The sequence below is a fragment of the Rhinopithecus roxellana genome, chromosome 17 (assembly GCF_007565055.1).
Source record: "Rhinopithecus roxellana isolate Shanxi Qingling chromosome 17, ASM756505v1, whole genome shotgun sequence".
NCBI lineage: Eukaryota > Metazoa > Chordata > Mammalia > Primates > Cercopithecidae > Rhinopithecus > Rhinopithecus roxellana.
Window position 1 is genome coordinate 53231731 of NC_044565.1, and position 23179 is coordinate 53254909.

General features: G+C 45.4%; 2 protein-coding genes across 2 annotated transcripts in view; both read right to left on the bottom strand.

The window, feature by feature from the left end:
- COLEC11 (collectin subfamily member 11) overlaps positions 1–2370 on the bottom strand; it is a 49677-nt gene extending 47307 nt beyond the window's left edge. The window contains exon 1 of the mRNA XM_010357912.2: positions 2015–2370. Coding sequence (XP_010356214.1) covers positions 2015–2087 — 73 coding nt within the window. The 5' untranslated portion in view covers positions 2088–2370. The remainder of the gene's footprint in view (positions 1–2014) is intronic.
- An 11312-nt stretch (positions 2371–13682) lies between these two features.
- On the bottom strand, positions 13683–19544 carry RPS7 (ribosomal protein S7). Its single transcript, XM_010357910.2, has 7 exons — positions 19469–19544; positions 19136–19219; positions 18933–19004; positions 18183–18326; positions 17351–17415; positions 14343–14493; positions 13683–13795 (listed from the first exon to the last, which is right to left on the bottom strand). The coding sequence occupies exons 2-7, from the start codon at positions 19208–19210 to the stop codon at positions 13718–13720; spliced, it is 585 nt and encodes a 194-aa protein (XP_010356212.1). The 5' UTR covers positions 19211–19219; positions 19469–19544; the 3' UTR covers positions 13683–13717.
- Between the last annotated feature and the right edge of the window lie 3635 nt (positions 19545–23179).

The window sequence follows — 23179 nt, forward strand, 5'->3', positions numbered from 1 at the left end:
ACTCCATTCTTTCACTCACCCCGGAGCAGCCCAGGTGGGACTTCTCGTGCCTTCCCTCACTTCACTCATTCACTGACCCCCGGAGCAGCCCAGGCCGGGATTTCTCGTGCCTTCCCTCACTTCACTCATTCACTGACCCCGCTGCCCATTCACAGAGTTTCTGTCCACTTTCCTGCGACAGGCCCCATCTAGGCCTATGGGCACAGAGGCCCTGCCTCAGGGCGCTCTCTGACACACAGCAGGAACCACAGCAGGTAGGCACAGGGTGAGGGCACGCAGGTCCCCAAAGGAGTCTCTGCTTCCCAGAGGTCTCACCCTCTGACTGCCTTCTTAGAAGAGGAATTCTATTTTGTAAACGGAGAAGCCACAGCTACCCCCAGGACCTCTTTAAGAACAACATCCTTATCTCCCAGCCAGGGCCCAAGACGCTTAGGGCCTTCCCATCAATGGAAGGGGCAGACTTGAACAGCAGGGGGAGGGGGTTAAACGTGGAATCCTGAGAAGAAGTACATGTTAAAAATGAAATGAACAATGGGGCCAGGCCTTGTGGCTCATACCTATAATCCTAGCACTTTGTGAGGCCAAGGCAGGCGGATCACCTGAGGTTATGAGTTCGAGACCAGCCTGGCCAACATGGTGAAACCATCTCTCCACTAAAAAATACAAAGATTAGCTGGGCACCATGATGCACACCTGTAATCCTAGCTACTGAGGAGGCTGAGGCAGGAGAATCACTTGAACCTGGGAGGCAGAGGTTGCAGTGAGCCCAGATTGTGCCATTGCACTCCAGCCTAGGCGACAGAGCCAGACTCCATCTCAAAAAAAAAAGAATGAAATAGACAATGGGAAAAAATCATGGTTTCAGTTGCCAAACATGCTATTCTACATTTTCGTTAAGTAACTTCAGCAATGCCCAGCAACTTACAGGCACCACAAAATGCCTCCTGAGGACCACATCCCTGAAGCACCAGGAGGCCCGTCTCACTGGCGACTGCCTCAACCCCACTGTGGTGCTTCCCTCCCTACAGTGACAGAGCACCTTCTGGGGCAGCTTGGATTCTGCGTGGATTCCACCCCACAACAGCACACACTCCTCTTAGTTTCTTACCAAGAGCACAGAGTAAGAAGGGATCTCTCCCCTCTTACGTTCCCCCAGCAGTCAGCACATTACCGGCGTGCTCTCTTCTCTGGCGCATGGATTTTTCAAAATTGTAAATACAATCAAATAGCTGTGAAAGATTGGGGCAGTGCTCTGCCTAGCACAGGCAAAGTGTTTCCCATCAAACCAAAACGTCGGCTACCCACATGCCATGGCTTTAAACGCTCATCTTTACACTGAGAACGGCCACATCACCTCAGCTCTAAAAAGACAGCCAGTTCCTAGGGCAAGGCATCCAGGCAGGAGGCGGCTGCCCTAGGGAACTTTCCTCCTTTCCAATCTTGGAGACAAGATGACCCCACCTGGTTTTACACGACCCCATCTGAACTCCAAGTCCCTCCCTTGAAAGTTGCCACCCCAAGGCCCACCTTTCCCCCACCTCTCTGATCCCCGTTCCTGAGCCCAACACAGAGCCAATGGTCCCCGAGAGCAGTGGTGGCTGCTGTCCCCTGACCCCTCAGACGCTGCTCAGGCTCAGGAACAATCCTCAGGTTGTGCGACCAAGGACTGAACTGAGGTTTGGAGTTAGCAAAGACTGTTTCGCCCTCTGGGCCTTGGGCTCTTTGAAATCTGCCACCCAAGAGGGTGACTCCATCTTCCAGTAACTCTCAGGGGTCTGAACCCATCTCATCAACAGGCTCCACGAATTTCCGCCATGAACGAATCCAACTTTGGAACTCTGGTGCCAGATTTATTGAGACTCCCTCTTTTTTGCCAGGATCTAGGGACAGATTCCCATCCTCCTCGCTCAGCCGGAGCCCACGTCGCGCCCCGTTTGGAACCCTGCCTGCCTCCCCTCTCCACCGTCTTAGCCCCCGTCAACCCTCAGCTGCAGCCCCGGGCAGCGTCTCCTACCTGAGCACGCGTTAGGCGAACGGGGCGTCCTGCCCGTCGCCGGCCCGCGAGGACACTGCCCCCGGCGCCTCATGGCTGCTGTTTAGAGAGGCGGCCGCGGTCTAAGGCGCAGGGAGAAGCCTCGGCCTGGGCCATCAGACAGCCCAGCAAATCAGGCTGCCGGGCCGGCCGCAGCCTTATCTCGGCCGCTTCCTGTCTGCGCTGCGCCCACCGCCCCGCAGGGCGGCCTGGGGAGTGTGGCAACGCCGGCCACGCCAAGCACTCCCTGAGGCCGGCTTCGGGGTGGGGGGCACGACCCTCCTGGAGATGCCCCTGCTGACTCTCCAACCCAAACGCCCCACTCTTGTTTCTTTTTTGGCTTTCTCTTCTTTCTTTTCGTGTTTTGAAAAACTAAGCACGACTACTGTAGAAATTCAGAAGAGCATGAAGAGGAGGGACGCTCATCACCTGGCACCAATCAGACAGAAACCAGTGCAGCTGACTGATCTCCTTTGCTTCGCTCACAGGGGATTTCGCTTCAGAAGGCAGTAAGAGCTTGACCACGGGCTGTGGAGACCTGGCCACACCTGAGTCCGGAAACTCACTCCACGCATTTAAGTTTCATTTAAAGGCAAGTTTCATGTAATGCCAGAAACAAATCTTAGTCAGGGGCTGGACAGATCCAGCTTCTGTGCAGCCTGAATCTTGCATGTTTTGGGGGACAGAGGAACCTTATTTAAGAAAAAGAGACATATAAAATTACAATCATAGGAAGCTAGGTTCAAAGGTGAATATTTATTTAGACTGAAAACTCAGAAAATAAAAATGTAAAAACAGACTAATTCCACACAAATAATAAAATTCAGGAAAAATAATGGATTATTTGAAATGTATGATTAAAGTTATACATAAATTTGACAATTTAGACAAAATGAACCACTTCATGAAAACACACTACAACATGCTCAGCAGGAAACAGATAATTCAATAGCCCTATACCAAGGAAGGGAATTGAACTTGCAATTTAAACACTCCCCAGAAAGACATTTCAGGGCCAGATGGTTACACAGGAGAGTCTACAAAACGTTTAAGAAAAATTAACACCAATTCTACACATCCTGTTCCAGAAAATAGAAGAGGAGGGAATATTTACCAATCCATTTTATAAAGTTGATTATTACCCTGATACCAAAAGCAGACAAAGACAGAACAAAAAAACTGTAGACCAATAACCCTCATGAATATAGATGAGAAAATCCTTAATAAAATATTAACAAACAGAATTCAGTAATATAGAAAAAGATTTATCAACTATGACCAAATGGGGTTTCATCCAGGAATATGAGGCTATGTCAATAGTCAAAGCTCCTTTCATAAAAACCCATTAACAAGCTAACAAAGAAAATCACACGAATATGTCAATTGATGCAGAAATAGCATTTGGCATAAATGACACCTGTCATGACAAAAACTCTCAGAAAAGTAGGTGCAGGAGACCTTCCTCAACTTGATAAAGATCATCTTTTAAAGGCAAAGCCACAGCTAACACCATACCTCATGGGCAAAAATGGGACGTTTCCTTCCTGAGATTCAGACAAGGCAAGGGTGTCCACTCTCACCTCTTACTCACTGCAGTGCTAAATTCTAGGCACACCAGCAGGGCACAAAAAGGAAATAAACAGCGTGTAGATTCGAAAAATAAAATAACACTGTCCCTTGTTGCAGATGACATGGTTGTCTCCTTAGAAAATCCAAGAGTCTACAGAAAAGAGCTTCTGGAAACTATTAAATCAGTGCAAAAGGTGACAGGATACAAGGCAATATTTAAAAAACCAAGTAGGCCAGACGTGGTGGCTCACACCTGTAATCCCAGCACTTTGGGAGGCCAAGTGGGCAGATCCCCTGAGGTCAGGAGTTCGAGACCAGCCTGGCCAACAAGGCAAAACCCCGTCTCTACTAAAAATACAAAAATCAGCCAGGCATGGTGGTACATGCCTGCAGTCCCAGCTACTCGGGAGGCTGAGGCAGGAGAATCGCTTGACTCCAGGAGGCAGAGGTTGCAGTGAGTTGAGGTCACGCCATTCTACTCCAGCCTGGGTGACAGAGTGAGACTCTGTCTCAAAAAAAATAATAAATAAAAATAAACAATGAAAAATCAAGCAGATTTCTATAAAATAGCAATGAATTCATAGACACCAAAATTCAAAATAATATCATTTACAATTGCTTTAAAAAAGGAATACTTAGGTGTAAATCTAACAAAACATATATAGAACTTACATGCTGAAAACTACAAAATGCTGCTGAAAACCTCAAAAAAGATCTGAATAAATAGAGAAACACATCGTCTTGATAGATTAGGAGACTCACGCAAGCATGGTGGCTCATGCCTGTAATTTCAGCACTTTGCGGGGCTGAAGTGGGAGGATCACTTGAGTCCAGGAGTTCAAGACCAGCTCGGGCAACATGGGGAAACCCTGTCTCTAACAAAAACAATACAAAAATTAGCCGGGCATAGTAGCATGGTCCCAGCTACTCAGGAGGCTGAGGTGGGAGGATCACTTGAGCCTAGGAGATGGATGTTGCAGTTAGCTGAGATAGCACCACTGTACTCCAGCCTAGGTGACAGAGTGGGACCCTGTTTCAAAAATAATAAAATTAAAATTAAAAAGTATAGATTAGGAGACTCAACAGAGTAAAAATGTCGATTCTCCCCCAAGTTAATACACAGTACAAGCTTAACACAATTTCTATCAAAATCATAACAATAATTTTTGTAGATACAGACAAGGCTATTCTAAAATGTTTATGAAAAGAGAAAGGAACTAGAATAGCTAAAACGATTTTGAAAAAGAATAAAGTAGGAAGAATCAATCTACCCAATTCTAAGACACTATACAATGGAACAGAACAGAGAGCCTGGAACTAGGTCTACACCAATACATTCAACTGCTTTCTCACAAAAGTACAAAAGCGATTCAGTGGAGGGAAGACAGCAGGTGCCATGAACAGTCCAGAGCAACTGGACGTCCATAGGCAAAAATGATGAACCCCAATATAAGCCCCACACCTCATACAAAAACTATCTCAAAATAGATCATGGGCTTCAATGTAAAATGTAAACTTACAAAACTTTTAGAAAAAAAAACGTAGAAGAAAAATCTTCAGGATCTATCTAAGGCTAGGCAAATCATTCTTTGATATTCTAACATCAAAGTACAATCTGTAAAAGCAATAACTGATCAATGGAACTTCACCAAAATTAAAACCTTTTGCTCTACAAATGACACCGTGAAGAAGATGCAAAGACAAGCTACAGGATGGGAGGAGGCGTCTGTCAGCCACAAATCCAGCAAAGGAGAGTGTCGGGAATACAGAAAGAACTCTCGAAACTTGACAGGAAAATAACAAACTGCCCAAGTAGAAAATGGGCAAAAACATGAAGAGACATTTCACCAAAGAGGATACACAGTCGGCAAATAAGTACATGAAAAGATGTGCAACGCCATTAGCCATTAGAGAAATGCAAACAAAACCCACAGTGAACTATCACTACATGTCTATCCAGGTGGCTAAAACAAAATCCCAACACCAAAGGCTGGCATGAGGGGAAACGGGGAGCAATTTGAAATGGTGCAGCCAGCTGGGCGTGGTGACTCAGGCCTGTGCTCCCGGCACTCTGGGAGGCCGAGGCAGGCAGATCACGAGGTCAAGAGATCGAGACCATCCTGGCCAACATGGTGAAGCCCCATCTCTACTAAAAATAAAAAATTAGCCAGGCGTGGTGGTGCATGCCTATAGTCCCAGCTACTCTGGAGGCTGAGGCGGGAGAATCGCTTGAGCCCAGGAGGTGGAGGTTGCTGCGAGCTGAGATCACACCACTGCCCTCCAGCCTGGATAACAGAGCAAGACCCCGTCTCAAAAAAAAAAAGAAAGAAAGAAAGAAAAAAAAGAATGCTGCAGCCACACTGGAAAAGTCTAGGAGTGCCTCAAAAAACTAAACATACAACCACACTACCACCCAGGAACTGCACTCCAGGAATTAGTCCAGAGAAGTGGAAAGCTGTGTTCACATGCACCAGGGCTGTCCAGTCTTTTGGCTTCCCCGGGCCACATTGGAAGAATTGCCTTGGACCACACATAAAATACACTAACAATAGCTGATGAGCAAAAAAAAAAAAAAAAAAAAAAAAAGCAAAAAAACTCACGATGTCTTAAGAAAGCTTACGTGTAGGGTCACATTCAAGCCATCCTGGGCCACATGCAGCCCCCGGGCTGCGGGTTGGACAAGCTTGCTGTACACCAAGGTTTATAGCAGCTTTATTTGTAATATCCCAAAACAGGAATCAGCCTGGACATCCTTCACCAGGTGAATGGTTAAACAGACTGTGGTACATGCCTGCCATGGAACGCGACCCAGTCACAAAGAGGAACCCACCATCGACCCCACGCAGCACCTTATAGGAACTAGGTACTCTACTTACTGAAAAATACCATCCCAAAAGGCTCCTTACTGTATGATTGTCTTTATACAACACTCTTGAGATGGCCAAACTACAGAAACTGAGAACAGACCCACGGTTGCCAGGGATTCAGGAGGAAGTGGGGCAGAGGGAAGGGGGTGGTATAGGAGGGCGCCGTGCGGGGTCCCCGTGGTGACTGCAGTGAGGCACATCCCTGTATCTGGCTGGGAGACTGTCCTGCAGTTTCACAAGATGCTGCCCTTGGGGAAGTTAAGTACACAGCATCTCTGTTAAAACTGCATGTGAATCTATAATTTTCTCTAGATGTTAATAAAAGTTTAGTTTTTAAAAAGCTGCCTGATAGCCCTTATGTTTTTATGTTTTTGGGTTTTGTTTTTGTTTTTGTTTTTGAGATGGAGTCTTGCTCCATTGCCGAGGCTGGAGTGCAGTGGTGCGATCTCAGCTCACTGCAAGCTCTGCCTCCTGGGTTCGAGCGATTCTCCTGCCTCAACCTCCCAAGTTGCTGGGACTACAGGTGCCCACTACCACGCCCAGCTAGGTTTTTGTGTTTTAGTAGAGATGAGGTTTCACTGCGTTAGCCAGGATGGTCTCGACCTCCTGACCTCATGATCCACCCACCCTGGCCTCCCAAAGTGCTGGGAGTACGGGTGTGAGCCACTGTGCCTGGCTAATTTTTTGTATTTTAGTAGAGATGAGCCCTTATGTTTCTATATTACTTGGCTGTATATTCTTTCATTGCCTGCTCCCATGAACACAAATATCTATAGAAAGAGCAGAAGATAACGTCAGTACTTGCTCTATCTTGCATGGTTATTTAAATGTCTTATTATTGGTAGCTTCAAACGGTTTACTTCAGCTCCACAAGCCTTTACCAGTCATGTCATGAATATTTTTTGGATGGTTGTCAAGGCTGGGGAAACCTCTTATCAGTTTTCTTTCATATACTAGGTGTTTGATTTCAGGCATTTCAACGTTTGGGTTTTGGTTTGTTTTGTGCAGCGTAATCCTAGTCTTTGACATGACCACACCACTGACCAATTTGTAGCTCCTGACCTCCTCCTACACCATGAACCACCGATCATATCCGGCTGAAATCCAAAATAATATAATGCCAACTCAACTTCAGTTTGCTGTCCACACCCCTCGGGCTCAAGGACATTTGACAATGTGCAGAAGACATTTTCAGTTGTTACAACTGGAGAGACGGTACTGGCTTCTAGTGGGAGAGGCCAGGGCTGCTGCTAAACATCCTACAATGCATGGGATGGCCCCACAGCACCGAGCGCTCCAGCCCCAAAAGCTAACAGTGCTGAGGTGGGGAAACCCTCAGCGAGATCCAAAGATGCCTGGGCCATGTCGGCACCACTCAGCAGGAGGCTGTGACAGAGGAACCAGACAGCAGTCTTCACTCATTGTGCTAAATATTTTATTTGTGCTAATTTTATAAAAATATATGACCACAGAACTCAATGCTAAGGCCTCTCCAGCCGGATCTTTATTGGCCTCATGGTGACTCTGCCTCTGTTGTCTGAAGTAGGGTGCGGAGCACAGTGTGCCCAGGCCAGGCCCATCACATCATATCCTTTGGGCAGCCATCCCCTCTGCCTGTGCAGGACGCAAACAGGTGAAGAGAACAGAACCGTGTGTAGAACCCAATGCCAGCTAGGATCATTCACGACCACTCACTAATGGAGGCCTCACAGCTACCCTCAGAGCAAGGAGTTATCACCCCCATTTCAGAGTTCAAGAATGAGAGACCTTGCCCAAGATTGCAGTTCACAAAGAACGTGCCAGTCAGAGTCTGGGCCCCGCGCACTAAAGCTGCACTTGTCAGTGGGCAAGCCAGCAAGGTCCTCATGGAACCCCCCCAAGACCCGACTGCCTGGCTTCTGTTTCACAGCTGATGTGGGTGTTTTCCATTTGTTTTTGTGTTCCTGAAATGTTAAGAACTTTAAAAATATATATGCCAATAAGCTGATAATTACTCTCAGTTACATAAGTAAGTGATGATTTAACTTCCTATTTCGAGTACACTACATTGGAAGTGCGGTTAGACTCTAAACCGTGTTCACACCTGCATTGGGAACAGAAGGGCCAGGAGGCCTTCCCCCTCCTCCTTTTTCCTCTCCTCCCCACAGCTTTTTCTTGAGAGCGTTTAAGTCGTGGCTGCTGGGAAGAGCCTTTTGCCTGGTAAACCCTGACCTTCTCAGGGGGCCAGGACAAGACTCTGGCACAAATCCCAAATCGTATTTACATTTCTCAAAGATAACTCAGAAATCTGGACAGCAGGAGCCGGATGAAAACCCTGCTTGTCTCTGGATGGGAATTCTCACTGGGGTCACACAGTGCATGTGCCAAATCTCTGGGACATTGTCCATGAGGACATTAAGGGCAGCCACCTCTCCCAGTCCTTGTGTTCCCTGACACAGTGGGGCCCCACTGGCCTCCCGCCTCAGCAATGTGGGGCTGGGCCTCCGTCTTCTCCCTGGCGCTTGCCTCTCCCCGTGCCACTCCGGGGCTGTCCGGGAGCATAGGCCTGAGATTGGGAGCACAGACGTGAGATCTGGATCACAGCCTCCCTGCCTGGGCGCATGAGGGCGGGGCCCCACCACTGTATCATCTGAGACTATTAGGGAGTCAGCTATCCGAGGTCCTCAAACTTGAGCCTGCATCAGAATTGACTGGAAAACCTAAAACACGTGGCTGGGCCCCACCCTAAAGCTGCCGATGTCATACGCTGCTGGTGGGACCTCAGTGTTCTCGTTTCTAACACTTCCCAAGCATGGGGAACCACTGCCTACCTCCCAGGGTCCCTGTAAGGATCTGAGCGAATCCCTTCAAGAGTCTGCCCCGGTGCCTGACCCACACGGACTGACACTCAGTGAATACACAGGAGCTGTTCTGGAGTCCCCAGACACCATCCTACCCACCCCCAACTGTCTGCCACACTAGAAGCTCCTGCTCCAGCACAGGCCTTAAAACTGCGAATCAAGTTAACCCCGGGCCAGGCATGCTGGCTTATGCCTGTTGGGAGGCCAAGGAGGGAGGCTCACTTGAGCCCAGGAGTTCAAAATCAGCCTGGGCAACCTAGCAAGCCCCATCTTTAAAAAAAAATAATTTTTTTTTTAATTAGCTGGGTGTGCGCCTGTATACCAGCTACTCAAGAGGCTGAGGCAGGAGGATCGCTTGAGCTGGGGAGTTTGAGGCTGCACTGAGTCATGATCGCACCTCTGCACTCCAGCCTGGGTGACAGAGCAAGACTCTTGTCTTAAAAAAATAAAATCTGTAACTGGTTTGGTTTTCAAGGACAAGAAAACACATTCATTCATCTTTACTAAGTGCCAAATACTCTGAGAACTTGTCTATATTTGCAGATTCTTTAAACTTATATTACTTAGTCAGTGACTTTCAGAATTAGTGGGACCCTCAGACTCAGCTAGCCCAGGCTCACCCTTTCATTTCCCAGTGGGAAACCTGAGGTCCAGGGAGGAAGGATGCAGCTCATCTTCAGGCCACAACCAAACACAGGGAGTGACTCCCCACCCACCACATCAAACTCCCCAAGAGCTTTAGGCGAAGACTTAGCCATGTCAGGTTACGACGTGGTCAGCGCTGCTTTCAGGGTCCCTGAGTGGAACGGTCAGGTACTGTCACAAGCTTGCAGCATGCCAGAGAACACAGTTGGGAATAAAACTGGCAGAATGGTAAGGGAGTTGTCAGATAATGATCTAAAAGTTGAGTAAGGAGTGATTTACTCTACTTTCAAGAGGAAGCTTAGGCCATTTTAGATGCAGACAATTAACAGCACACTAACTTGAAAGGTGGCCTCATTAAGTGTGTGATTACAGAGCACAGCCCTGATTTTATCTGTATAGCATTTTGAGTAAAATGTGATTGCTAGAGGCATTCAGACTAAACTTCATTACAGTCACTCACCCACTGTTGCTGCTATTGATTATAGTGAGAAAATTCAATGGAGTTAAAGTATTTCCAACAGCTCCTCTAGCAGTAACAGGAATCTTAGGCACCAGGCCCATCTCCAGTCATTGAAATGTCTCTTTCACTAGGCTGTAGTTACATTGTCCTGCTATACATTTTAATAAATATCAAGTCTAATACCCGCTTTACGGATCTAGTATCATCTCAGGGCCTGAAAACATTCAAGATGCTGTACTACTTAAGAACTGTGTGACTTTGTATACCTTCACTGGTTCCTTTACTATGTTGCATGAATCAGAGAAAAGGCTGGACTAATGTAACTAGAAGGGAAAAGGAGGATTTTTTAAAACCACCATTACTTCCCATAGCAAATGCATACACATGCCTGCAGGCTTACTATCTAATCATTGTTCAACACAATCATGAAAAAGTTTGTATTTACCTTTCAAAAATATTCTATATATTGGGAGGCTGAGGCAGGAGAATGGCGGGAACCCGGGAGGCGGAGCTTGCAGTGAGCTGAGATCCGGCCACTGCACTCCAGCCTGGGCGACAGAGCGAGACTCTGTCTCAAAAAAATATATATATATTCTATATATTTAAGCTTTCTTGACAAAAAAATAAGCTTCCTTGACAAAGTTTACAGATGAAAATTGTGCGTTTAGCACACTAGGCCCCAAACTCTTCTACTGTGCACCCCCTTAAAATTTTGAGTACCTCCAATGTGTAGTTAATACAGAGTGCACCACAGTACTAATAGCGTATGTATGTTATAAAAACACGTAAGTTTAAATGAGTAACAACAGGAATGATATCTAAGTCTTTTTGTTCACCAAGGTATTAATTTTAGTGAAAGCAGTGATTGTTATACTTTGCTATAACAATTTAAAATCTAGTTTTAAGTTTGGCACTGGATTTTAATAATTATCACAGCTAAAAGGTTCTTCAGTGATATGTTTAGAATTTGCTTCAAAAATCTCCAGCAAATAAAGGGTGAGAATAGATGAAACAAGATTAGTAACGTATCAGTCCCTGCTCAAGCTGGGTGGTAGGACAGAGCCCCACTACTGATTGTTACACTTTTGAGTATGACAGAAAACTTCCACTATGAGGGTTTTGTTTTTTTTTAAGACCCCTTACAAAGATAGATGTGGACAGAAGCACCTGAACAGTCCCCCAATCTTTGGCTGTGCTTCCTATCTAGCAAATGTGAAGTTTTTGTTGAAAAATCGACCAAAATTTCCCATCTTTCTTGGTATTCTGGTCATCTTTGTTCTTGCCAAGTAATTAGAAGGGATTATTAACAGAGATTCAAAGCCAACTGAGACTCTTCATAAGCATCTTAAATAGGTAAGAATATTGTGAGTTTTTATGTTACTGATACCTTACAGGTCAATGTAACTCTCACCTAAAATGGAAGCATTTCCCAATGGACATCTTAAAATAAGCTCATTCCTTACACTGATTTCAAAACACAATTGTTTTCTCACATAAAGTTTCCTCTTTTCCTGGAGATGGTTTTTTAATGTCTACTAGGTATGCTACTGAGAGCCACTGACTGGCATTGGAGGAAAATCAAGAAATTCAAAAAAAAATTTTTATTTTTTTGATATGAAGTCTCGCTTATATCACCCAGGCTGGAGTGCAGTGGTGACACCTTGGCTCACTGCAAACTCTATCTCCTGGGCTCAAGCAATTCTCAGCCTCCCGAGTAATTTTTGAATTTTTAATAGAGATGGGGTTTTACCATGTTGGCCAGGCTGGTCTCAAACTCCTGACCTCAGGTGATCCGCCCGCCTCAGCTTCCCCAAGTGCTGGGATTACAGGCGGGAGTGAGCCACCACGCCCGGCCCAGAACACTTTTTAAAAGGAAAATGCTTAACATTCTAGGACGGCCTGTGTAAATCTTGTTTCCCAAACCAGTGAATCTGTGAATTCTAATACAGTCAATGTTTGAGATGAGAGATGAAGCCTCCCAAAAAGCCACTAAACACAGATAGCCAGGAAACGGGGGGATGGGGAGAGAAGGGGGCTTCGTGCTAGAGAAGGGTGAGAATAGGTTTACAGAACCCTAGACCTAAGTCAACAACTCATTCCAGAGAAACCAAGACAATCCCTGTCCAGGGACGGGGGAGTGGGGGAGACAGCGGAACTGGGGGAGGGGCCTATGGACTACTGAGGATAAAGGGCCAGCCTTGGTAACTGCTTAACAGGAACCTTCCTCACCACCTGCTCATCTACAAAGGCCTCAGCCATGTATGGTCAAGAGCACTTGCCAAAGCTTTGAAAACATCCAGTGTGCCTGCCCCACCATGTGAATTCCGCATCAGGAGCCTGACACTTCTACTCCTAAGAGGCCTGACCCTCACCTGCAAAATGGGAAAATACTCTTGTGTCGCCTCGGAGGCTTCCTGGAATTAGTCTACCTGTAGGAGTAATTTGATGTAAAACGTATTATTTGGGGGACTGTTCAGTTAAGATTGTCTCGTCACCCTGTAAAAGCAGAAAGGTAAATTGTACAAGGTAATTTTTAAGGCTTATTAATAACTGAAAGCAATTTGGCACAAAGCCAAAACTGAGGAACTAATTCTCTAAGACATCTGCTCTACTCTACTCTACAAAGACCTGGTCCAACTACAGTCACCAGACACCACACCAGGGTCCTCACTTCAGGGCTTTCATTTCCCCCAGAGCCTTCATTTGATGAACTGGAAAACTAAGGAAGTGGGGAAATGGACTACCCAAGTTTACACACCACTTAGCATCTACTAAAATCTATTAATCAGACTCTTACATTTAACTTGTGAAAGTCTATTTAACACTTAACATGAATTTATGTATAAAAAATTCAACAAATCTGACGGAATGGGAAGTGGAGGTGTTGGTTTAACGGATAATTTCAGTTCTACAAGATGAATGAAAACGTTTCAGAGTTGTTTCCCAACTTTGTAGACATACTTAAGGCTACTGAGCTGTAAACTTAAAAATGGGTACTATGGTAAATTTTACATATATCACAATAAAAAAAAGTACCAGGTATATTTTTAGCTTGAACCATGCAGAAGTGCTAATATTCAGCTATTTCTGCAGCATCATGTGATGACACTTGTACCCCTGAACACAAGCGGAGCCTCACAGGCATCAAGCTTGCTGGCGCACACACCCCTCCTGCTGAAACCCTCCGGCCCAACACAGGACGCCACTGATAGTGAAGACAGCTGCGCATCCATGAATCTGGAATTTTGAAAAACATAACTGAAACAGAGTACTGTGAATATATACTTTATTTAGTCACTTTTGTTTACAACTGAAACTCTGGAAATTCAAAATTAACATCCTTGCCGGTGAGCTTCTTATAGACACCAGAAAAAGTTTCAACCTACAAGAAAAGAAAGAATTCATCATAAAACTCTGAAATACACACTCAGCTTAAAACCTAATAGTTTCATGAAATTGTGCCCTGTATGGTCTTTCTCCTCAGCAACTAAGTACTGAGAAGATAAGGAATACATGACATGTCTGTAGCAGCCTTATAACCAGGGACAAGCTCCTCTCCAACGTTGTGGGACAGGACTCTACACCAGTGCACCGGGAAGCCACCAGGGGACCCCATCAGTCACCCACATGGTTATGTCCCCCCAAGACACTGATCCATCACCATCCACCCCTAACTCACCAAGAATATACAGCCTAACTAAAAGTCAGACCACAGAATGAGCCTACTTCCAAAAAGTACAGGGAATTTCAAGTGTTCAATTCTTTAAATTCTCCATTTAAAACCTGACACATAATCCAAAGTAGAGCAGGCTGAAGTGTGGGTAAAAGAACTAGTCCTGAGTTTACTACAGTCATTGCTCTGGTGGCACATGGAGACTGGTTCCTCTAAAATCTACTCTCACTGTCCATGATAAATGTCGACCTATTACCTTGTGTTCCACATTGTTCTGCTGTGCTTTGTCCAAATGAACCTTTATGAGCCGGCTGCCATCTAGTTTCACGCGGATTCTCTTGCCCACAATTTCGCTTGGGAAGACCAAGTCCTCAAGGATGGCATCATGCACAGCTGTCAGAGTACGGCTAAAAGAATAGTTTAAAAGGTAAGCAACACAGAATGCCTGCCCTCTGAACTCCAGAAGGCACCTCAAGTCAAAATGAAAATGCAAATCCCAGGTTCCTGAAGTCAAATTAACACTCATTTTCAAACAAGCCTGTTATATTCCACGTACCAAACAAAAGCCTTTGCCTACCTAGAATATGGTAATAGCTTACTGACTTATTTCAAAAGCTCACTCAATTTTAAACATTACTCTGGGGTAAACTACAAGCTCACCAAGGCAGTAAGTGACCATCTCTAGGGAATGTGAGATTAGTGATGTCTTTTATACATCTTTATTTTCACTTGTATCATTTCTCAACTACATCACTACAATAACCTTAATACTCTTGCTCATCTCCAAACCACCCCCCTTCCAATGTCAAGATAATCTTTCTAAAAAATTGATATGATCACATAATTTACATAAAAGACCCTTCAAGAGCTCTCCTAGGCCTCCAAGATATCATCCAAACTCCTTGTTCTCTAGGACGGTAAAGCACTTATAGTACTATATAATATTCATGTTGGCTAGCATGAGCCAATCTAGCAAATGAGGCAATCTTCCACCCCCAGGCACTGTTCTATCACCAGCTCTAGGATAGCTGCCCCTCCCCGCCCATGTGAGTCTTCGATTTCTAACCCATCAGCATCACGAGAACTGCCAGTGAAGCTCCTCATTTGCATATCACTATCAAGTTCAAAACCTACCTACCTGCCACCCAACAAATGAGAAGTTTCAATTAATTGCAAGCTTTGGGGGCAGGTACCATGTACCACGAGACATTAGGAGTAAGTCAAAGACGGTTCTTTGTTTCAGCATTTATGGAGCTGCCTTGTATACGGTTATCTGTCTAGGTCTCACCCCACTGTAGCTAACAATGACACTATAGTCTACTCATTTGGATTTCCTATCTGGCAGCACCCATATATACAGTTAACATCTTCTGGTGGCTCTCAATTTTACTCCCAACATCTTAATATTTCACAGCCACAAAGGGCAAAAACTTGAAGAAAGTCCATTTCCCAAAACCCTCATCACCTTTCAGAAAGCAAATCAAGACAAATGGATTGTTCACTGCGACTCATTAATTAAGCATATTCTTACAATACTAGGAAAGCACCCAAATGTGGAAATTAGATTCCAAAGTTATCTACAAACTTTTAAAATGGGGAGCAAAGGAACTCAATCATCACAAACCACAGGGACTGGAGCGTTTCAGAGGAAAAACCCTGCTATACCCAAAAACTGTATCAATTTCAGCATTTAACCTGAGTTAGATAAAGACAGCTCTACCGAATAGGGAAAATAAATCTGAAAGCAGGAAGCCGGATTGGAAAAGTGGAATCACTATGACCTACCAGCTAGGCTTAGTGTGGAGGAGGGAAGGCTTTCAACAGACTAGGTCCCACTAGAAACACTGAAGCCACTGTCTTGAGAAAATCTGGAAAACAGACGTTTATACTGAGGGGAATTAAAGCTATGGGTTTGAGGGACAGTCCTTTGGCTGTGTAGAAAGCAAATCGACTGTTTCTCGTTTCCTAACTCAGGTTCTCAGAACTGAGTTTCCAAAACCCTCTTTAAGTGTCATGATTTAGAAAAAAAAAAATCCTAAATTCTTATGCCGCTCTGTCCATAAAAGTTTTTCAAAGTACTAAGCCATAGCATTCAAGTTCTAGAAAACCTGGCACCTACCTTTCCACATACCATAGTTCAATACGGTAACACATTGCTAGATTCCCAACACTATTTCCTAGTGGTTTCCAAAAACAGGACTGAGTTTAAAAAAAAAAAGAAAAGGCCGCCCACGGTGGCTCACACCTGTAATTCCAGCACTTTGGGAGGCCGAGGCGGGCGGATCACGAGGTCAAGAGATAGAGACCATCCTGGCTAACATGGTGAAACCCCATCTCTAATACAAAAAATTAGCTGGGCTTGGTGGTGGGCGCCTGTAGTCCCAGCTACTCGGGAGGCTGAGGCAGGAGAATGGCGTGAAACCGCGAGGCGGAGCTTGCAGTGAGCTGAGATCAGGCCACTGCACTCCAGCCTGGGCGACAGAGCAACACTCTGCCGCAAAAAAAAAAAAAAAAAAAAAAAATTCTTAGGATTACTAGTATTAGCTACAATGAGCAAATTATCCCAGCCTTGGATCAGTTTTCTCATCCACTGAGGATAACAATACAAATTATATATTTCACAGGGTACAGGCATAACTAGAATTTTTTTTTCTTAAACTCATCCCTAGGTAAAAGTCCGCAGGGATTTAATAGTTCACATTTGTAGAACAACGTACTAATCAGAAACTAACAAAATACCAAAAGATCTAGTTTAAGAAGACAACTACTAATATTTCAGTTTATGCCAAATAACCTGTAAGTCAATCAAGTTAATAAATCATTTTCCATCAGCATCAACAGCAATGGTATTTTAACCTGTGACGTCATCACCCAAATCCACCTACATGTTTTACTGCCAATCCACAGCAAAAATAAAAATCAAAGATAAATCCAAGCTCACGTCAACTATGTCTAGCAGGCTTTACCACACAGAATTAAAGTAATGATTTCCATCTCATCATTCCTATCCTGTGCACACATAATCGGAGGAAATCATCTCATCTTGTGACAGCACTGACCTACTAGACATACAATGGCGGCTATGTGAATACATGTATGTTTTACATATAGAATTCTAAAACATATCATGTGCAACTATAGAAGAAAGCAAATACTGCTAGTCAAAAATTCCCACTTGAACATCTGTTTTTATAAGCTACAACTTACACAAAGAGCTGTTAACAAGAGGAGTACACACATTTCTGAAACTACTAAAACACTCACCTCCTGGGCCGCTTCTGCTTATTTTTTGTACGGCTTTTTCGAGTTGGCTTAGGCAGAATTCTTCTCTGTGAGGTAAAAATTATCATGCAACAAAATGAAAAAAGACCTTAAATTGACAAAAAGCTAAAACTGTCATACTGCTTTAAAAAGCAAGAAGAATGGCAGGGTAAGTTCAAAGTTCAAGAAAGCCAAACAACTCAGACCAACAATTGACTGAGGAAACCCTTCTATGGAGTTACTTCCTGATTCTTGAATAACTCATCAGAATCCACAGCCTCTACTGACATGCCAGCGGAAAAACACCTCCCAGACAGGCCTTTCCCCATGCCTACTGACCCAGAATACTACTTTTATTCCTCATCAATCCTGGCACTTCATTCCCCAAAGACTTCAGTTTGCACCAACGCCAGATCCGAACGGTAACAGGTTTCTTAGTTTGATCATCTCTGTAAGCAACCCACTAGACTTGTAGAATTTTAAATATGGGAAATCATGTTCATACCTCAAAACACAGCAGTCTGTCACTTCACAGATTTGTTTCGGCTCCTAAAGAGTGCACTGCGTCTCTTTTAAAAACCTCTTATTTTTCTATTTTTTGTAGACAGGGTCTCACCATGTTGCCCAGGCTGGTCACTGAAGTGATCCACCCACCTCCACCTCCCAGTGCTGGGATTACAAGCGTGAGCCACCACGCTCCGCCTGTACTTCTATCTTTCTGCCCATTTGGATTCCTAAAAGGATTGTTTTCATGACTCCAACTACCAATGCGGTCTAAATAAAAGCAATTTTAGCAAAATTCACAAACAGAAACGTGCTGCAACAGAACAGATACCTGAGCGATAAAGACAACATGCTTCCCACTGAACTTTTTCTCCAATTCTCGTACTAGCCGGACTTGGATTTTCTGGAAAGATTTCAGTTGAGGAACAGGAACAAAGATTATGATAGCTTTCCGACCACCACCAACTTCAATTTCCTAAAGAAAAAAAATCCACTTTGTTAATTGCTTCAGAAAGTAAAAAAGTAAATGTTGTGGTCAAATTAGAGACTAAGAAGACCTTATCAGTAATACAATGGCTGCACTACAAACTAATACTAGTTTTGAGTTCATGACACACGCAACCTTCGGAGATGTTCACATCTCTCTCCAACATTCACATTTCCTTATTTCAGGAAGGGAGACTGTCCAGGCCAGGAGGCCAATCACTGCCACTTCTGCACCCCCGCATGCGGCAACTCCGGGCTAAGCGTAGACAAGTCTGCATGCTGGGAGCTCCCCATAGCTCTTCGCCGTATTTATAACTAAGTAAGGGCAAATAAGGCCCGAAACCGGCCCAGGCCCTCCCACTCCACGTTTCTCCACCGCCCCACGTGGACAGCTTAAACTGCAGAGTACCTGCAACCCCACTCCCCGCACCTGGGCGGTACCGCTCCCGAACAACACGGCGGAACCGGAGTTCACGTTAGGCAGCCAGGCGGCAAGTCATCCTCACCCGTAACCCAGGTCATCCAAGAACCCTCCCAGGCACTGCGCGGCGAGACGCGCCGCAACCTCCCTCCCAGCCCGGGGAGCGCCGCTGACCTTGGCTGCCGTAATATTCAGCTCCCTGAGCTGAGCCTTGAGGTCCGAGTTCATCTCCAGCTCCAGAAGAGCCTAAGAAGCAACGAACAGCAGGGCCGACCTCAGCGCGCGTCCCAGCCCCCCGGGCCCAGCACACACGCGACCGCCGTCCCTCCCAGGCGGGGCGCCTCCACCCACCCCAGACCCCAAGGGAACCCTCTCACCTGGGAGATGCCGGACTCGAACTCGTCCGGCTTCTCGCCATTGGGCTTCACGATCTTGGCGCTCGAACTGAACATGGCCTTCTCCTGGGAGAACGGAAGGCACAGCGCTCAACGTTACGCGGCCGGGCTGCAGGCGCCGCCGGCTCGCCCTCCCGCCCGCACCCCCCGGCCAGGCCCCGCTCGCCCCGCAGAAGCCATCGGAGGACACAGGGCGGGTAATCGGCTGTATCCCCACCCGGTGAGCAAGGCCCGCCGCTCCAGGGCCTGACTCCAAAAGGCGTTTTCCTCAACGCAAGAAGAAAAGTTCGGTCCGGGAACAGGCCGCCAACCTACCTCGCCGAGCGCCGGCTTAGGAAGAGGCCCAAATCTCGCGAGAGCACGTCAAAATCTGGCGGCGGAAGGGAAGAGGCGTAAACAGCGCGAGAAGGGCGGAAACGGCAACATCACTGAGAAGCGGTAGAAGGCTAGACAGTCCCAGGAAGCGGCTCCGGGGATGAGTGTCTTGGTAACGCTTTTCCGCCCGAGGATTCATACTTCGGTGCCGTTTCCGAGCGTTCCGGTGCCGGCTCCCAAGACTCCTATCTTCAATGCGGGTTGCAGACGGGAGCTGGCCTCGTCCCAGCCCTGGGCCTGGACGAGAGAAGGAGGCCGAAGAAAACCAGCTTCGGCAACCTCCAGAGACAGGACGATTAAAAAAGGCTAACTTGGCTGGGCGCTGAGGCTCACGCCTGTAATCCCAGCACTTTGGGAGGCCGAAGCAGGAGGATCACTTGAGCTCAGGAACCAGCTTGGGCAACATGGCGAGACCCCATGTCCACCAAAATAAATAAATAAATTAGTCGGTCATGGTGGCATGCACCTGCAGTCCCAGCTACTCCGGAGACCGAGGCGGGAGGATTGCTGGAGCTGAGAGGTCGAGGCTGCAGTGAGCGGAGGTTGCACCAGTGCGCTCCAGCCTGGGCGACAGACCAAGACCCTGTCTAAAAATAAATTTATAAAAAAAATTATGAGGCCTTCGCTCTATGCTGGTACTGTACTAGGTGCTAATTATTAAGTAAAACAGACTGAACTCTTGCCCTCATAGAGCTTACAGTTTAGTGGAGAAGACATTACATAAACAGTATGACTATATAATGACATATTGTAATAACTTACATAACAGTAAAATGAGAGGTTGGGGAGGGATTATTTATGCTTTAAGAAGTCCGGAATCCTGGAACGGAATGGCATTAAACAGAGACACGGAAGAGCCACAGGGTCTATCGCCTGGGGAAGAGCATTCCAGACAGGGAGAAACTCGGGCCGGAATGATCCCGCTGTGAACAGGTAATTTAATCTGAGCTTCAGTTTCCTCTTCTGTCAAATGTCAGGCAAGAGTTACTTTCAGCCGTGGGCCAGGCACTGTGGAAAATGCAGAAACATTACACTAGGTGCCCTCTCAGGATTCCCAACCACCTTTACTAAGCAGAGATGGTATTCATCTCACATTTTTAATGCTAGGTGTGCTCCCCCCCGCCATGCTTCTCTAATAATGTTTTTTAAAAGGCAAGTGACTATCTCCTTGGAAAATTAAGGACAACTTGAAATTTCTTCCAAATAGAAAGGAAACTACAGCTGCGTCTACAGTCTCATCTGGGCAGTCATTCTGAGGCCCCTTGTCGAAGTAGGTCCATTTCGTTACTCCACATGCACTTTTCAGCCTGGCTTTTATCTCTGCTGCTCTATAAAAGTAGTAATCTAAAAGTTCATCCAGTAAAGCTCTTTCTCTGTGAACCTGTCAATTGAGAAAAAAATTAAAGTTATTTCTGGTTTCCAGTCCTTTGTTGAATAGGAGTGGTGAGCAAGGACATCCGTGCCTTGTTCCTCATCTTAGGGGAAAACAGATTCAGTCTTTCACCATTAAGTATAATATTAGCTCTAGGTTTTTTGCAGATATTTTTAATCAAATTCAGGAATTTCCCTCTATTCCTATTTCTGAGGGGTTTTTTTTAAAAATCATGAATGGATGTTGGAGTATGTCAAATGCATTGTTTCTACGAACTAATATGATTATGTGAGTTTTTCTTCTTAGCCTGTTAATGTGCTGTTAATATACATAAATGCTTTTCCTTTCTAACTCTTTAGCTTTGAGCCTCATGAGATCCTAAGAAATGTGATTTTTAAAACTTAGAACCTGATAGAAGTTGATAAAGGTTGCACATGTATTTTTAATAGGTAGTTTCAGGATCATAATCACAACTTAGAGGATGATTCTACTAATTTTATGTTAGGAAATGCCTACTAATCGTTACATTATATATATATTTTTTACTAGTTTTACTAGTACTAGCTTCTTTATTATTTAACCAAACAATAAGTGAGTCGATAATACTAACATAATTGACAAAGAACAGAAACATCGTCTATCCAATCCACTTACTTTTAGAACACTTTGTTAACTCTTGTATGTATCATTATGGACATGTGACATTGCAGATTTGCTATACATCAATCAATCTCAGCCAGTATTTCTCCTTTGATCCTCAAATTGTCTCAGTTGTGACCAGGAGGGGCCCCTCTTAGATAAGCAGCCGAGTCTTGTCAGCTCCATGAATGTCTGAACATCTTGTTTTCTGGCACAAGATATTCCAGGCTTCTCTTGTAATTTTCTGCCTGAGACATAGAATGAGCCTTTTCTTCTAAAAGTGCTGATAGTTTTTTTTTTTTTTGAAAAATAGTATTGGAGACCAGAATTTTGGCAGCAGGAAGCATCGTGGGGATCCTCGTAAGCCATTTCAGTGGACAGAGCTTAAAAATATGCATTTAAAATAATGTTTTCATGAAAGACACAAGTTCACATTGACATTCTTGATCCACTTCTAACAGAACGATTCCTTCTGAAATCCTCAATTCTATCATAGCATCTCCTTTTCTCCTGTAATAAAAACCTTGACTCCTAAACACAAAAATACAATTACTTGCTTTATCTGACACTATGAGAGAATACATTCAAAATAACAATTCAGGCGGGCTGCAGTGGCTCACACCTGTATTCAGGCGGGCCTCAGTGGCTCACACCTGTAATCCCAGCACTTTGGGATCATCCACCCCACCCAGGGTGGGTGAATCACTTGAGGTCAGGAAATCAGCCTGGCCAACATAGTGAAGCCCTGTCTCTACTATAAATGGAAAAATTAGCCAGGCCTGGTGGTGGACGCCTGTAATCCCAGCTACTTGGGAAGCTGAGGCATGAGAATCGCTTGAACCTGGGAGGCAGAGGTTGCAGTGAGCGGGATGGCACCGCTGCACTCCAGCCTGGGCAACAGAGTGAGACTTTATCTCAAAAAACAAAAAATCAATATATATATATTTTTGAGACAGGGTCTTGCTCTGTTGCCCAGGCTGGAGGGCAGTGGCATGATCACTGCTCACTATGGCCTCAATATCCCCAGTCTCAGGCGATCCTCCCATCCCAGCCTCCCAAGTACCTGGGATTACAGGTGTATGCCATGAGGCCCAGCTAATTTTTTGCATTTTTTGTGGAGGGGGGTTTCACCCTGTTGCCCAGGCTGGTCTTGAACTCCTAAGCTCAAGCTATCCACCCACCTCAGCCTCCCAAAGTGCTGGGATTACAGGCGTGAGCCACCACACGCAGCCTAACAATTCAACATTAATATAACCCATACAATTACTTAATAAAATTCAGAGATTTCTAGTGAGATCTGTAGTCTGTATGCATTTTCCACAGTTTACTCATCATCTCTCACTCTGCTGTCTGTTGGTTCTCTGATAGTTTGGGTCAAGAGTTTCAGCTTGTATTCAGTTTGAGGATTAAGTTTACGAAAGCGGATGGCTTTCAGCTACTAGAAGAGAGAAGGTGTAGGCCGGGTGCGGTGGCTCAAGCCTGTAATCCCAGCTCTTTGGGAGGCCGAGACGGGCAGATCACGAGGTCAGGAGATCGAGACCATCCTGGCGAACACGGTGAAACCCCGTCTCTACTAAAAAATACAAAAACTAGCCGGGCGAGGTGGCGGGCGCCTGTAGTCCCAGCTATTTGGGAGGCTG

Bases quoted from the DNA above. Each gene is read 5' to 3' on its own strand.
- RPS7 (XM_010357910.2), bottom strand. From the start codon at position 19,210: ATGTTCAGTTCGAGCGCCAAGATCGTGAAGCCCAATGGCGAGAAGCCG. The intron at 18,327-18,932 runs GTCAGCGGCGCT...TTTTTTCTTTAG, and splicing joins TGAATATTACGGCAGCCAAG to GAAATTGAAGTTGGTGGTGG. The intron at 17,416-18,182 runs GTATCTGTTCTG...TTTACCTCACAG, and splicing joins ATGTTGTCTTTATCGCTCAG to AGAAGAATTCTGCCTAAGCC.